Source organism: Salmo salar, chromosome 03, assembly GCF_965601325.2.
Source record: "Salmo salar chromosome 03, fSalSal1, whole genome shotgun sequence".
Taxonomy (NCBI): domain Eukaryota; kingdom Metazoa; phylum Chordata; class Actinopteri; order Salmoniformes; family Salmonidae; genus Salmo; species Salmo salar.
The window spans coordinates 89917681-89935147 of NC_138293.1; the positions used below are offsets into that span (position 1 = coordinate 89917681).

At 42.6% G+C, this 17467-nt stretch overlaps 1 protein-coding gene across 1 annotated transcript; it reads right to left on the reverse strand.

Moving 5' to 3' along the window:
* Window positions 1-12605: 12605 nt before the first annotated feature.
* Window positions 12606-16717, reverse strand: LOC106606432 (metalloproteinase inhibitor 2). The gene is made up of 5 exons (XM_014202629.3): window positions 16450-16717; window positions 15696-15766; window positions 15002-15098; window positions 13131-13252; window positions 12606-12955 (listed from the first exon to the last, which is right to left on the reverse strand). The coding sequence occupies exons 1-5, from the start codon at window positions 16577-16579 to the stop codon at window positions 12776-12778; spliced, it is 600 nt and encodes a 199-aa protein (XP_014058104.2). The 5' UTR covers window positions 16580-16717; the 3' UTR covers window positions 12606-12775.
* Between the last annotated feature and the right edge of the window lie 750 nt (window positions 16718-17467).

A 17467-nucleotide genomic window follows, 5' to 3' on the forward strand; every position in this document is an offset into this window, starting at 1 on the left:
GCATCATGTTATGGGCATGCTTGTCATCGGCAAGGACGAGGGAGTTTTTTTTAGGATAAAAATAAACTGAATAGAGCTAAGCACAGGCAAAATCCTAGTGGAAAACTTGGTCCAGTCTGCTTTCCAACAGACACTGGCAGACAAATTCAACTTTCAGGATAACAATAACTTAAAACACTAGGCCAAATATACAATGGAGTTGCTTATTAATAACTTATTAAGACATCATTGAATGTTTGTGAGTGGCCTAGTTACAGTTTTGACTTAAATCGGCTTGAAAATCTCTGGCAAGACTTGAAAATGGCTGTCTAGCAATGATCAACAACTAACATTGACAGACCTTGAGGTTTGCAAATACAGGTTTGCAAAGCTCTAATTGACTTACCAGAAAGACTCACAGCTGTAATCGCTACCAAAGGTGATTCTAACATGTATTGGCTCAGGGTTTGAATACTTATCTAATCAACAACAACAAAAAATCCCCCACTTTGAGTATACAGAGTATTTTGTGTAGATCATTGACAAAAAATCTATTTTGATCCCACTTTGTAACACAACTAAATCTGGAACAATTCAAGGGGTGTAAATACTTTATAAAGGCACTGAATATCAAGGATTAGGTCAAGCCTGATCTCGTCAAACTTTGATGTCAAAGGTCAATGTCTATGTTAATTTTGTATGATTCCCAACTTCCCAAACGCACCAAATAAAATACTCAGGGTGTATCAAAATAGATTTACTCAAAAACCACCAGTAAAACAAAACATTTGTTATAATAGGATGACATGAGATTCTGCTTTTCTATATTCCTTCAAAAAACATTCTATTTTCATAAAGGTCAGACCTTCAATGGATTCACATAGGGTAATGTGTCCTGGAGCATATGAGTTCACCTGAATTGAGACAGGGGATGTCCAGATTGTCTAGAAGTGCATGCATACGAGATGTGTCAGGAAGAGTCTCTGATGAGTAAAGAGCAGAATAAAATTGCTTAAAATGGATTGTTGATTTCTTTGGGATTGGTAGAAGTTAAATCAGGTGCAACACAGATTTCAGGTATGGTGCTGCTAGCAGCGCATTGTCAAAGCTGGTGAGATAACAACTTGCCAGCTTTCTCTCTGTGTTCATAGAATTTTTGCCTCAACTTAAACAGAAGCTGCTCCGTTTGTTTGGTGGAAAGATTGTCAAATTCCGATTGGTGTAGCAGTCTCTGTAGAGTTCAGGAGTCGGAGAAGAGGCATATCTATTGTCCACATCTAGAAAGAGTTGAGATGGCTCCGATAAGCGTTTGGTGAACTGTTTGTTGTCATATGCTGTGTATTAAATCATTTGGCACCTAAGATACAGTTGAAGTCAGAAGTTTACACTTAAGTTGGAGTCATTAAAACTTGTTTTTCAACCACTCCACAAATGTATTGTTAACAAACTATAGTTTTGGCAAGTCAGTTAGGACATCTACTTTATGCATGACACAAGTAATTTTTCCAACAATAACAGACAGATTATTTCACTTATAATTCACTGTATCACAAATCCAGTGGGTCAGAACTTTACATACACTAAGTTGACCGTGCCTTTAAACAGCTTGGAAAATTCCAGAGAATGATATCATGGCTTTAGAAGCTTCTGATAGACTAATTGACATAATTTGAGTCAATTGGAGGTGTACCTGTGAATGTATTTCAAGGCCTACCTTCAAACTCAGTGCCTCTTTGCTTGACATCATGGGAAAATCAAAAGAAATCAGTCAAGACCTCAGAAAAAAATTGTAGACCTCCACATGTCTGGTTCATCCTTGGGAGCAATTTCCAAACGCCTGAAGGTACCACGTTCATCTGTACAAACAATAGTATGCAAGTATAAACACCATGGGACCACGCAGCCGCCATAACTCTCTGTCTCCTAGAGATGAACGTACTTTGGTGCGAAACGTGCAAATCAATCCCAGACCGACAGCAAAGGACCTTGTGAAGATGCGGGAGGAAACAGGTACAAAAGTATCTATATCCACAGTAAAACGAGTCCTATATCGAGATAACCTGAAAGGCCACTCAGCAAGGAAGATGCCACTGCTCCAAAACCGCCATAAAAAGCCAGACTACGGTTTGCAACTACACATGGTGTCAAGACTGTCCTGCTCGGCTCAGGTTACTGGGGACCACAATCCTACAGAGAGATTTCTACCCCCACCAATTGTAAATCTAAGGCAGCAGACAACATTCCTTTGTCCTCTCACTATGGAGAACCGGCCTCAGAACATTAAACATGCAATAAATGGACTTTGGGACATTGGGTTTCGTCAGCCACAATGGTGGAAATGACGAAAGATGGAACATGAAAATTAATGTCATTTTTGTTTTGTTATTAAAAGTTAAAGGACGATGTTATAATGAAAATAGTATAACTTTAAGAATTGTCCTAGTATATGCTTGATATTTATACAATGTACGTTGGGTGGAAAATGTCCAAATCAAAGAGAATGTTTTGGTAAAGATGAAATGTGAAGTTAGTTGTCTAAATTGGATCTGAGTAAAATCCAGACCTTCCCTCGTAACTTGGTACGCCCAGAGAATTGCCCTAAAGGCAGGAATGCCCCCTTCTGACCCGAGGGTATAAGACATGTGAGTTAAGAATTAACATGTTAGACTAAGTGACCACTTAGTCTAACAGCCAAGGTCTGAGTAGCTGCAGCCAAGGTCTGAGTAGTCAACAAACCCAAAACGCAACATGAGGTTGAAGACAAAGGAAACCTCTTCTATCCATGCTATGGATGAGTAGCTGCGTCTAAGAGGGTACATTTAGAACAGAACACCCAGCCACCACTCTCCATCGAATCGTGTATCTACACTGCTTTCATTCCTACGCTGTGAGCCCTGAGCTACAGGGCTGTCTGTCCTCCGAAGACCCCTTTCACAACAAGCGTGAGGAAACAGAGCACTAATACAGAAGGACACTAACATCGTGAGGACAACCAGAGAGTTACACCAGAGAAGGCGCCAAGGCGCCATCCACGCGAAGACCCCCATCGGAGACCTCCAACATGTAATTAAATCATTATATTCTGACCCATAAGAGCGGCAGTTCGGGGCAAGGCTAGGGTTAAAATAAGCATAGCTGACAAATGCACACAAATGTATATTTCTCTCGTGTACTTTCTCTTTTTCTCTTTCTTTTAAATCCCCATTTTGGGTAACACGCGCCATAGTGTGTTGGCCCGTTATACTAAGTTCTAATCAATAGCCTAGACTGTGTTTTTGTGTATGTGTATCTTATATTATCATTTTAGGTTGCTAGTAAATAAATAAATAAATAAAATCAACTAAACTTGGTGTGGTATGGACTCATTAGTGGGACTCGGGTTTGTGCAGATTCCCGGATAATGCGACATTCAGAATGAGACTGTAGAGGAAATTGATTAATTAGCGACTGTAAAATTGATTCTGATATTCTTTGAGTTAATTTGGGAAATAGAAACTCAATAAACCAATTTTCCCATGGTGCCCCAGGTTAATGAGTTAATTATTGCCTGATTCATTTAATCACGCAATTATAAACCGTTAATCATTCGATGAGCAGCAGTCACCCCATTAACCGATACAACGTCATCACAATGGGGACAAAGATTGTACTTTTTGGAGAAATGTCCTCTGGTCTGGTGAAACAAAAATATAACTTTTTGGCCATAATGACCATCGTTATGTTTGGAGGAAAAAGGGCGAGGCTTGCAAGCCGAAGAACACCATCCCAACCGGGAAGCACGGGGCTGACAGCATTATGTTGTGGGGGTGCTTTGCTGCAGGAGGGACTGATACACTTCACAAAATAGATGGCATCATGAGGCAGGAAAATTATGTGGATATATTGAAGCAACATCTCAAGACATCAGTCAGGAAGTTAAAGCTTGGTCGCAAATGGGTCTTCCAAATGGACAATGACCCCAAGCATACTTCCAAAGTTGTGGCAAAATGGCTTAAGGACAACAAAGTCAAGGTATTGGAGTGGCCATCACAAAGCCCTGGCCTCAAACCTATAGAAAATTTGTGGGCAGAACTGAAGAAGCGTGTGCGAGCAAGGAGGCCTACAAACCTGACTCAGTTACACCAGCTCTGTCATGGAGGAATGGGCCAAAATTCACCCAACTTATTGTGGGAAGCTTGTGGAAGGCTACCCGAAACGTTTGACCCAAGTTAAACAATTTAAAGGCAATGCTACCAAATACTAATTGAGTTTATGTAAACTTCTGACCCACTGGGAATGTGATGAAAGAAATAAAAGCTAAAATAAATAATTCTCTACTATCATTATGACATTTTACGTTCTAAAATAAAGTGGTGATCCTAACTGACCTAAGACAGGGAATTTTTATGAGGATTAAATGTCAGGAATTGTGAAAAACGGAGTTTAAATGTATTTGGCTATGGTGTATGTAAACTTCTGACTTCAACTGTAGGCCTAATGATCATGTCCTAAAAATGCTAACATTAGAACAACCATGGAGAATTTATAAAATTTTGCATGATGCGCATTGATACTGTAGTACACAGCCTATCAACATGTGAGGCGAAACTCGTGAAGTAAGAAATGTTGTCAAAATTGCCTTACCGACATCTGCATTGCAAAAAGCCTGTTGAGGATGTAAACTCAGCATAAAAATAAACTTCCCTTTTTCAGGACCCTGTCTTTCAAAGATATTTGGATTTTTATGAATTAACTTCACAGATCTTCATTGTAAAGGGTTTAAACACTGTTTCCCATGCTTGTTCAATGAACCATAAGCAATTAATGAACATGCAACTGTGGAACGGTCGTTAAGACACAAACAGTTTACAGACATTAGGCAATTAAGGTCATAATTATGAAAACGTAGGACACTAAAGAGGCCTTTCTACTGACTCTGAAAAACACCAAAAGAAAGATGCCCAGGGTCGCTGCTCATCTGCGTGAATGTGCCTTAGGCATGCTGCAAGGAAGCATGAGGACTGCAGATGTGGCCAGGGCAGTAAATTGCAATGTCCGTACTGTGAGACGCCTAAGACAGCGCTACAGGGAGACAGGACGGACAGCTGATCATCCTCGCAGTGGCAGACCACGTGTAACAACACCTGCACAGGATCAGTACATCCGAACATCACACCTGTGGGACAGGTACAGGATGGCAACAACTGCCCGAGTTACACCAGGAACACACAATCCCTCAATCAGTGCTCAGACTGTCCGCAATAGGCTGAGAGAGGTTGGACTGAGGGCTTGTAAGCCTGTTGTAAGGCAGGTCCTCACCAGACATCACTGGCAACAACGTCACCTATGGGCACAAACCCACCGTCGCTGGACCAGACAGGACTAGCAAAAAGTGCTCTTCACTGACGAGTCGCTGTACTCTCTCCCCAGGGGTGATGGTTGGATTGTGTTTATTGTCGAAAGAATGAGCGTTACACCGAGGCCTGTAATCTGGAGCGGGATCGATTGAGGTGGAGGGTCCGTCATGGTCTGGGGCGGTGTGTGACAGCATCATTGGACTGAACTTGTCTTTGCAGGCAATCACAACGCTGTGCGTTACAAGGAAGACATCCTCCTCCCTCATGTGGTACCCTTCCTGCAGGCTCTTCCTGACAAGACCCTCCAGCATGACAATGCCACCAGCCATACTGCTCGTTCTGTGTGTGATTTCCTGCAAGACATGAATGTCAGTGTTCTGCCATGGCCAGCGAGGAGCCCGGATCTCAATCCCATTGAGCACATCTGGGACCTGTTGAATCGGAGGGTGAGGGCTAGGGCCATTACCCCCAGAAATGTCCGGGAACTTGCAGGTGCCTTGGTGGAACAGTGGGGTAACATCTCACAGCAAGAACGGGCTAATCTGGTGCAGTCCATGAGGAGGAGATGCACTGCAGTACTTAATGCCACACCAGATACTGACTTACTTTTGGTTTTGACCCCCCCTTTGTTCAGGAACACATTATTCCATTTCTGTTAGTCACGTGTCTGTGGAACTTGTTCAGTTTGTCTCAGTTGTTGAATCTCACGTTCATACAAATATTTACACATGTTAAGCTCGCTGAAAATAAACGCAGTTGACATTTTTTGCTGAGTTTACAATCATGCAAGTTCAAGCTTCTGCGATTTCATCGACCCGCCAAAGGACTAGTACTACCAGACTAATGAAACTGCTTAGTCATTTTAGAAATAAATTATTTTACTGTCAACTCTATACAAGAAAAAACTATTGCGTGGAAGGAAACCGTTTATCCCATGACAATTCAGTCTATAACTACGAGAAACCAATAAAACCTTCTACGTACAGTACTATATGGAATCAGCCGCCTTTTTATTGTAGACTGTTAGCTCCTCCCCCAATCAGAACCAAGCCAGTCAGGCTGATCATTCTATTAATCGAGAACCACAGCCACTCCTTTTTTTAATTCCCTGCCTAACGGGACATAAATTGTCCCTCTTTCAATTAAAAAATGGGGATGAACCAGAAAGATACATTTTAGGCTACACCTACTGGAATTCCTTATAGTTTTGTTGCTTTCAGGAAGAAAAAAAGAAATCACCTGGGGTAACTTTAGAGCAGGAGAAAGAAAAAAATCCCCACAACTCTGGGTCCTGTGGTGCTACCTCTGAACAATCAGATTCACAGAAATTACAGGTTGTGCAGGTCGAGCATGGCACACATCTATATAAATCAGAGCGCGCTATATTCTTCTCACCATCATCTTCCCACCGGTATTATTTTAGCAAACAGGAAAATAACTCACTCCCAATAGACAAGCAAAAACTCTTTAGAGAAATGTTGTAGCAGCCTACACCTAAACATTAGTGATCTGACCTGCAGTATCAGTCTGACATTTACATTTACATTTAAGTAATTTAGCAGACGCTCTTATCCAGAGCGACTTACAAATTGGAGGATTCACCTTATGATATCCAGTGGAACAACCACTTTACAATAGTGCATCTAAATCTTTTAATGGGGGGGGGGTTAGAAGGATTACTTTATCCTATCCTAGGTATTCCTTAAAGAGGTGGGGTTTCAGGTGTCTCCGGAAGGTGGTGATTGACTCCGCTGTCCTGGCGTCGTGAGGGAGCTTGTTCCACCATTGGGGTGCCAGAGCAGCGAACAGTTTTGACTGGGCTGAGCGGGAACTGTGCTTCCTCAGAGGTAGGGAGGCGAGCAGGCCAGAGGTGGATGAACGCAGTGCCCTTGTTTGGGTGTAGGGCCTGATCAGAGCCTGAAGGTACGGAGGTGCCGTTCCCCTCACAGCTCCGTAGGCAAGCACCATGGTCTTGTAGCGGATGCGAGCTTCAACAGGAAGCCAGTGGAGAGAGCGGAGGAGCGGGGTGACGTGAGAGAACTTGGGAAGGTTGAACACCAGACGGGCTGCGGCGTTCTGGATGAGTTGTAGGGGTTTAATGGCACAGGCAGGGAGCCCAGCCAACAGCGAGTTGCAGTAATCCAGCCGGGAGATGACAAGTGCCTGGATTAGGACCTGCGCCGCTTCCTGTGTGAGGCAGGGTCGTACTCTGCGAATGTTGTAGAGCATGAACCTACAGGATCGGGTCACCGCCTTGATGTTAGTAGAGAACGACAGGGTGTTGTCCAGGGTCACGCCAAGGTTCTTAGCACTCTGGGAGGAGGACACAATGGAGTTGTCAACCGTGATGGCGAGATCATGGAACGGGCAGTCCTTTCCCGGGAGGAAGAGCAGCTCCGTCTTGCCGAGGTTCAGCTTGAGGTGGTGATCCGTCATCAACACTGATATGTCTGCCAGACATGCAGAGATGCGATTCGCCACCTGGTTATCAGAAGGGGGAAAGGAGGAGATTAATTGTGTGTCGTCTGCATAGCAATGATAGGAGAGACCATGTGAGGATATGACAGAGCCAAGTGACTTGGTGTATAGCGAGAATAGGAGAGGGCCTAGAACAGAGCCCTGGGGGACACCAGTGGTGAGAGCACGTGGTGCGGAGACAGATTCTCGCCACGCCACCTGGTAGGAGCGACCTGTCAGGTAGGACGCAATCCAAGCGTGGGCCACGCCGGAGATGCCCAACTCGGAGAGGGTGGAGAGGAGGATCTGATGGTTCACCGTATCAAAGGCAGCAGATAGGTCTAGGAGGATGAGAGCAGAGGAGAGAGAGTTAGCTTTAGCAGTGCGGAGAGCCTCCGTGACACAGAGAAGAGCAGTCTCAGTTGAACGACCAGTCTTGAAACCTGACTGATTTGGATCAAGAAGGTCATTCTGAGAGAGATAGCAGGAGAGCTGGCCAAGGACGGCACGTTCAAGAGTTTTGGAGAGAAAAGAAAGAAGGGATACTGGTCTGTAGTTGTTGACTTCGGAGGGATCGAGTGTAGGTTTTTTCAGAAGGGGTGCAACTCTCGCTCTCTTGAAGACGGAAGGGACGTAGCCAGCGGTCAAGGATGAGTTGATGAGCGAGGTGAGGTAAGGGAGAAGGTCTCCGGAAATGGTCTGGAGAAGAGAGGAGGGAATAGGGTCAAGCGGGCAGGTTGTTGGGCGGCCGGCCGTCACAAGACGCGAGATTTCATCTGGAGAGAGAGGGGAGAAAGAGGTCAAAGCACAGGGTAGGGCAGTGTGAGCAGGACCAGCGGTGTCGTTTGACTTAGCAAACGAGGATCGGATGTCGTCAACCTTCTTTTCAAAATGGTTGACGAAGTCATCCGCAGAGAGGGAGGAGGGGGGGGAGGAGGATTCAGGAGGGAGGAGAAGGTGGCAAAGAGCTTCCTAGGGTTAGAGGCAGATGCTTGGAATTTAGAGTGGTAGAAAGTGGCTTTAGCAGCAGAGACAGAAGAGGAAAATGTAGAGAGGAGGGAGTGAAAGGACGCCAGGTCCGCAGGGAGGCGAGTTTTCCTCCATTTCCGCTCGGCTGCCCGGAGCCCTGTTCTGTGAGCTCGTAGTGAGTCGTCGAGCCACGGAGCAGGAGGGGAGGACCGAGCCGGCCTGGAGTATAGGGGACATAGAGAATCAAAAGGTGCAGAAAGGGAGGAGAGGAGGGTTGAGGAGGCAGAATCAGGGGATAGGTTGGAGAAGGTTTGAGCAGAGGGAAGAGATGATAGGATGGAAGAGGAGAGAGTAGCGGGAGAGAGAGAGCGAAGGTTGGGACGGCGCAATACCATCCGAGTAGGGGCAGAGTGAGAAGTGTTGGATGAGAGCGAGAGGGAAAAGGATACAAGGTAGTGGTCGGAGACTTGGAGGGGAGTTGCAATGAGATTAGTGGAAGAACAGCATCTAGTAAAGATGAGGTCAAGCGTATTGCCTGCCTTGTGAGTAGGGGGGGAAGGTGAGAGGGTGAGGTCAAAAGAGGAGAGGAGTGGAAAGAAGGAGGCAGAGAGGAATGAGTCAAAGGTAGACGTGGGGAGGTTAAAGTCACCCAGAACTGTGAGAGGTGAGCCATCCTCAGGAAAGGAACTTATCAAGAGGTCAAGCTCATTGATGAACTCTCCAAGGGAACCTGGAGGGCAATAAATGATAAGGATGTTAAGCTTGAAAGGGCTGGTAACTGTGACAGCATGGAATTCAAATGAGGAGATAGACAGATGGGTCAGGGGAGAAAGAGAGAATGTCCACTTGGGAGAGATGAGGATTCCAGTGCCACCACCCCGCTGGCCAGATGCTCTCTGACTAACTGTAGGCCTAGGCTCTATGGACCCTGTCTCATCTGGCCAGGGGAAACAAAGTGCTAACATTATGTATTTATAGCCTAAGACAATTTATTTGTGTTTGGAGAAAATGTGAACTTGATCAACTTTGGTTTATATTATATAACTTTGGTTGGCTAGGCTACCTAGGCTCAGTGGTGGATAAAGTAGACTACCCAATTGTCATTGAGTAAAAGTAAAGATACCTTCATACAAAGTGGAAGTAACCAAAGTAAAATACTACTTGAGTAATAGTATAAATACTGTATACTGAAGTAGTACTTCAAAATCTTCTTTAATTCAAAATTCATGAAATTAACACATAGTGATGACATAGGCTAGACTGTTAATGGACCTTTAACTTTTTAATGACATATTAACAGTATATGGGTCATTCTGCAGAAGTTGTGCAAATTGGGGGTTGAAAAAAATGACTAATTTGTATCCTATTTTTACCAAACTTTCTGCACACGTCTTCCGATAGGAATATACAGAATATTATTCAGACTTACAGCATATTTGAAATATTTACCTGAATTCCCTAGCACCTCACTAGAGAACAGCAGACTAGGGTACAGTATAGTACAGTAGAATAGGGTACAGTAGAGCACAGTATAGTACAGTACAGTACAGTAGGGTATAGTAGAGCACAGTAGGGTACAGTATAGTATAGTACAGTACAGTAGGGTACAGTACAGTAGGGTACAGTACAGTGCAATACAGTAGAGTAGGGTACAGTATAGTAGAGTACAGTATAGTAGAGCACAGTACAGTAGAGAACAATAGAGTACGGTACAGCACAGTGCCTTATTTTATTGTTATTTCACCTTTATTTAACCAGGTAGGCCAGTTGAGAACAAGTTCTCATTTACAACTGCGACCTGGCCAAGATAAAGCAAAGCAGTGCGACAAAAACAACACAGAGTTACACATAAACAAACGTACAGCCTTAGAGCACAATACCGTAGGGTACAGAAGAGCACAGTACAGTACAGTAGAATAGGGTACAGTAGAGAACAGTAGAGTAGGGTACAGTAGAGCACAATACTGTAGGGTACAGCAGAACACAGTACAGTAGAGTAGAGAACAGTAGAGTAGGGTACAGTAGAGCACAGTACAGTAAAGCAGGGGTTTATTCCCCATGGCCACTCTTTTCACATATTTAGATAGCCTACACTACTGGTCAAAAGTAGTGTAGGGTTTTTCTTTATTTTTTACTATTTTCTACATTATAGAATAATAGTGAAGAGATCAAAACTATGAAATAACACATATGGAATCATGTACAAACCAAAAAAAGTATTATATTTTTATTTGTTTATCTTATATTTGAGATTCTTCAAAGTAGCAACCCTTTGCCTTGATGACAGCTTTACACACTCTGGTGTATATTACAATCAAACATTTTTGGGGGGGCAAATCTGAACTTTGTTACAATCAGGAGAGAAAAAAATTGCCCAACCACTCTGGGACCTGTGGTGACACCTCTGTCCAATCAGATGCACGGAAATCACAGGTCGTGTGGGTCGGGCATGGAACGTCTATAGAAAGCAGAGCGCTGTTATTATTTTAACAAACAGAAAAGAACTCACTCCCGATAGACAGAAATGTTATAACAGCCTAGAATGGGGTTTAAAACCTACAGCTGCATATACTAACATGGCATATCCTACACATATAGCATACCTTGTAATACAATCTTAACAAAAAAAGCTGGGCAAAATGTATACAATGTTCTCTGCAATTAGATGACCAGAGTTTGATTTCTAAACCAGTTAAGTTCAAATGTCAGCAGCTGCCCAATACCATGGTGGGTACGCATAATGTCTGGGTGGTTTCATACCTAATTATTAACTTTACCATGTTTAAAGAGAAGTCTGATTTGTTAACCATCTACCAATTAGCCCTTCTAAAGGCTTTCAAAAAGCTCCCTGGTCTTTGAGGGACCTTACAGATTCATGGGGGACAGACGAATGGGTAGTCATTCAAAAATCATGTCAACCCCCATTAATTCAGTCCATGTAACTTGTGATTTGTTACGACACATTTTATTCCTTAACTAATTTAGGCTTACCTAAACAAAAGGGGGTTGATACTTATAAAAGTATATTTTAATTAAGGTATTTTTTGTTTATTTTAGGAACCAAAAAACTGGTTATATAGTAAATATTCATATATATTAAAAGTTGAGTTTAAGGTTGTTTAAATTCAGATTTTATGACTGTGCCCATCTGCAGTTTGGCCTCCAGAACAAGATTCATGACAAAAACCACTACCCTACACTGTGGACCAAAGCAGCCAAGTTTACAATCTCCATTGCAGATAATTCAAAGGGTTTTGTCTATAGGGTTGTACCCATGTGGCTCAGTTGGTAGAGCAGGGTTCTTTCAATGCCAGGGTTGTGGGTTTTATTCCCACTTGGGGTAAAGTATGGCGATAAAAAAAAAATTTAAATAAAAAAAAGTGGCTCAATAACATCGTCTGCTAAATTATTGAACTGTACAGGATATTTTTTTCCACTGAAGAATAATATTATCCGACTTAAAAAGCAAGGAAGAAAGAATCGGAGTGGTTTAATGACATTACAAAGCCGAAGCCCTGGTTTAGACCCAAACTACTGAAGGGCCACATTCAGTAGACAAATGTTTAATGTGGCAGATAGAGATGCCATTCAAACCGACATGATTCCTTTCCTCATGTCAGAAGACAATTTGTTATTCATGTATAGATCATACCATCTGAACTTTATACATTACACCCTGTTGAATGCGTCCCAGGCTTTATGGTATTTCAGAAACACTGTTCCATTTACAGACAAGCATATTGAAAACAATTTGGGGTTTCAATAACACCCTTGGTTCCAGTTTAAAAACAAGCAACAAATAACAGAAATGATTACCTTGAGTGATATATAAAATTAGTAGTATGTATAAAATTATAGGAAATATATAATTAGTAGTTTATTTTAAATTGCACTTGTAGAAGTGATCAGTAAGCAATAAAAAGAAAATACAAAAAATAAATAAATCACAATTTGCATTTGTAGCTGTGTTTTCTAATGTATTAATTGCAGGCATCTTTAGTCACTCTGAGCAGTGAGTGGGTGGCCTGTAGAGTTTAGGAGTCTCCAATATCCAGTAACAACTTCTTGGGTTGTGCCATCCCCGTGTACCAGGCACAGGACCCATCTTCCCTCTTGATACAGGCAAGGTTCTGGCCATTGTCGGTTCCCAAGTCTGTCCACAAACACGCAGCTGAGGTGCTGATCGGACAGGGGAGGGAAGTGCAGCGGATGATCTATGGACAGAGGAGAGAGAGAAAAGACCAAGATCACTGACTGATCATTACCCCAATACTCGAGCTCATGCATTTGCCAATTTGACCAGAATAGTATACTCTCTTTAAGAAAATGTGCCATGTAACTACTGAACAAAACTGGTGGATAGTAATTACTATAATTCCTGGCACACACCTTGCAATCGCAGCCACTTTTGTAGAGGCGAGTCAAGCTGTTTTTTTGTGCGGCACTCAAGTTCTCCCAGGACGGATTATAGCCACACATTGTTACATACATCCTTCCAGTCTCCAGCTTGCCTACAGAGAGAGATAGTGAGTCAATGTACCATGGGGAAAACATGGTGTAGGGTACCGTTGCCCCTAGATGCTGATCTTGGCTCAGTTAAGCATTTGTTCCACTAATGGTCAGGATTGGGATACATCCCTGGGGGAAACTTCACCCTGGAGTGTGAAGCACTGATGCAGCCCAGAACAGATTTATTATCATAAGTGTACACACTAGTATTAACTAATGCATTAGTTGTATACATTTACAGTGCCTATAGAAAGTCTAAGCCCCTTGAACTTGTCACATTTTGTTGTGTCGGTCTCAGGCATTTACACTGAACAAAAATATAAACGTAACGTGTTGGTCCCATGTTTCATGAGCCAAAATAAAAGATGGCAGAAATGATCCAAACACAAAAAGCTTATTTACCTCAAATTTGTTTACATCCATGTCAGTGAGCATTTCTCTATTACCAAGATAATCCAACCACTTGACAGGTGTGGCATATCAAGAAACTCATTAAACAGAAAATGATCATTATCCAGGTGCACCTTGTGCTGGGGACAATAAAATGCCACTCTAAAAGGTGCAGTTCTGTCACACAACACAATGCCACAGATGTCTCAAGTTGAGGGAGCATGCAATTGGCATGCTGACTACAGGAATGTCCACCAGAGCGGTTTCCAGAGAACTGAATGCTAATTTCTCTACCATAAGCCGCCCCAGTTTTAGCAGTACGTCCAAACCGACCTCAACGGCAGACCACGTGTATGGCATTGTGGGCAAGTGGTTTGCTGATGTAAACGTGGTGGTCAGAGTGCCCCATGGAGGCGGTGAGGTTATGCTACGGACAATGAAAACTGCATTTTATCAATGGCAATTAAAATGCACAGCGATACCTTTCACCCACCGCCATCACCTCATGTTACAGCATTATAATGCACAGCCCACGGCGCAAGGATCTTCACACAATTCCTGGAAGCTGAAAATGTCCAGTTCTCCCCTGGCCTGTATACTCAGACAAGTCACCATTGACCATGTTTGGGATGCTCTGGATTAGCATGTTACAGTTCCTGCCAATATCCAGAAACCTCACAGCCATTGAAGAGGAATGGGACAACATTCAACAGCCTAAACAACTAAGCAAAGGAGAGGTGTTGCGCTGCATGGGGAAAATGGTAGTAACACCAGACACTGACGGCCCTACATTTTTGTAAAGGTACATTATCTGCGACCAACAGATGCATATCTTTATTCCCAGTCATGTGAAATCTCTAGATAAAAGGCCTAATTAATATATTTCTATTGACTGATTTCCTTACATTTATAATATTTGTTAAGTATAAATATAAAAAGCTGAGACAGACATGTTTTATTTTATACAAGAGTCATTAGAAGGTAACGGGGTTCCTCTACAAAGAAGATAGGAAATCCAAGGACATAATGTCTTTAGTAGTATAATACGCTTACATAGTTTGGTTTTTACAAACAGTTGTCACTGATTAATTGGATATTAATTTCCCACCGAGCAAACAATTTCTGTACTTAGAGCTTTCATATAAATTCATTTTTAATCAAGTATTTGCCTCATGTTAACATTTATTAATAAAACTGTTTATGTCCACTTGTAGCCCTGGAAAGAAATGGTAAAACACTAAGGCAAAATGTCAGGGCTGGACATGCAGATAAATGTAAAGCTGATTTTTGCTGGGGTCTAAGGACTGATAGGGTTAACCAGTGCTGGCAATTGAACTTGGGTAACGTAGTGAGAACCGCACCTGTGAAGAGATACTCCTTGTTGATTTCTAGAGTCACACCGCACGAAGTAGTGTCAGTGAAGATGGCGTGGATAACCTGGTCACAACCTTTGAACATCTACCAATCACAAGGAGAGAAAGGAATATCTGTCAGCTACATATATAGTTTGGAACCTCACTGACTGCAGCACTCAGGCACTGTCAGTCTTTACCCTTTGATGTCAGCAGATCTGTAATGTGCAAGCAATCATTATTTAACCAAGATCCATTTTACAGATGAGTCCTGAATTATAAATCCCCTAAAATAAGAAACTCAGTATAGAGACCAGTTCTGCTTTTGTATGCATTTTTTTCCCTAAAAAGCACCAAAACAAAGTATTTTAACATGGCGCCACAAATCAGGTGCAAAAAATATATATACACTAAAAGCTGGTTTACCTAACTCCATAAGTAACTTCCAGTTACCACACCCAGTCTCAGGGATGGCTAACTCATACGTCTTCATAATGATGTAAGGCAGGGGAAGTCAAAGTAAAAGGGCCAACCAACTATCTGGTAGAGAACAGTAGTGATAGCTTTAATGAAGCAGCAGCTGAGTTCATATAGGGGATGTCACCATAGTCTAGGACCAGTAGGAAGAGCGAATTAATAATTACATTACGATTTAGAGAGGCATTTTTATAGAACAACCACTTCATAAAAAGGAGAATCATACCTTGATCTGTTGGATGTCATACTTGATGTTGTTAGACACCGCTTTCTTTCCAACCACCTTCGCCCTGATCACTAGAAGAGGGAGACATGGTTTAACTAATGTTATTGAAGTCTATTCCAGTACACTGGTCAGTCACACTGATGGTTTAAGGGTGATATGGATCCGAGAGAACAGTATAGAATGCTTCTTTAACCTGTCTCCTCTCCTTATTCTACACTGATTGAAAAGGATTTAACAAGTGACAATAAGGGATCATAGTTTACACCTGGCCAGTCCATGTCATGGAAAGAGCAGGTATCCTTAATGTTCTGTAAACACACATACATCGCAAATAATTCATTTGGCGGCACACTTTATGCCTTAAGCAAAATATAGTGTAGCAGGGCTCTCCATCGTTCCTGGAGAGCTCCAGTCCTGTAGGTTTCCGCCAACTCTAATCTAGCGCACCTAATTATAATAATTAGCTGGTTGATAAACAGAATAAGGTACATTACAACTAGGGGTTGGCTTGAAAACCTACAAAAGGGTAGGTCTCCAGGAACAGGGTTGGAGAGTCCTGGCTGTAAACCATCTTACTGTCGCCTACTTAATTATGTAAATAACTGAGAATATGTAAGTAGGCTTAATGATCATGTCCTAATTATTATTACTACAACGACCACAGACAATACATAAAATGTTGGCATGCTGCGTTTTGATAGCTCGCAACATGTGAAGAAAAGCTGAAAGACAAAATGTTGCCAAATTGCCTTACCAATTTCTGCATCGCAAAAAGCCTGTTGAGGATGCTGAGGGAGGCATCTGCAAGCTTCTGCGATGTCTTCGACCCGCCAAAGGAAAAGAACGAACAGAGTAAAGAAACAACTGCTTACATACCGAGTCATTTGGAATCGAATTACGGGGTCGCCAAATATCACAAAAGGATAAGACTAAAGAAAGCGTGAGGCGTAAACTACACTAGAACGTATTTCCTGTTCCCACGCCGACGGATACCTCTTAGAAATGTTTTCCCCTCAATGTAGTCATCCGCGTTTTATTGCAGGCTGTGAGCTCCTCCCCCAGTCAGAACCCAGCCTATGATAGGCTGATCACTCTATTAATCCAGAACCGCAACCAGTCAGCTAAAAAAAAATCCTCCGCCTAATGGGACAACCACAGACCAGGCTCAACATGCCCGGCTGCCATAAATTGGGAATGAAACTGAAAGATAAATTTTTGTTTTTTTGGGGCTCCCGAGCGATCTAAGGCACTGCATCTCAGTGCTAGAGGCGTCACTACAGACCCTGTCATTGGGAGTTCCATAGTGCGGCGGACAATTGGCCCAGTTGAGTCCGGGATTAGACGGGGTATGCCGTCATTGTAAATAAGAATTTGTTAACGGATTTGTCTAGTTAAATAAAAGGTTCAATTAAGAAAATGGTCTAAGCCTACTGGAATTCCTTAAAGTTGTAGTTTTCAGTAAAAAAAATTAAAACACATGGGGAAATTTCAGAGCAGGCTCAATTTACCCAACTGCTCAGTTCACTTGCCCCTGTCATCCCATATATGAGATGAAAATGGCAGATTGTTGTTGTTGATAAGGGCCTACATTGGCTGTACAGTAACACGCTATACATGACATAAGAGCTCAGGTTCTCCACTTCACAGCACTGGTAAGGGTTTTGACTGACAGCCTTTATAAACTTGAGCACCACAAGAGACAATAAGATAACACCATCCCTCCCGCTAATTGGGCTACTTTTGCACATTTGTTGTTGTCTGAGTGAGGGAAA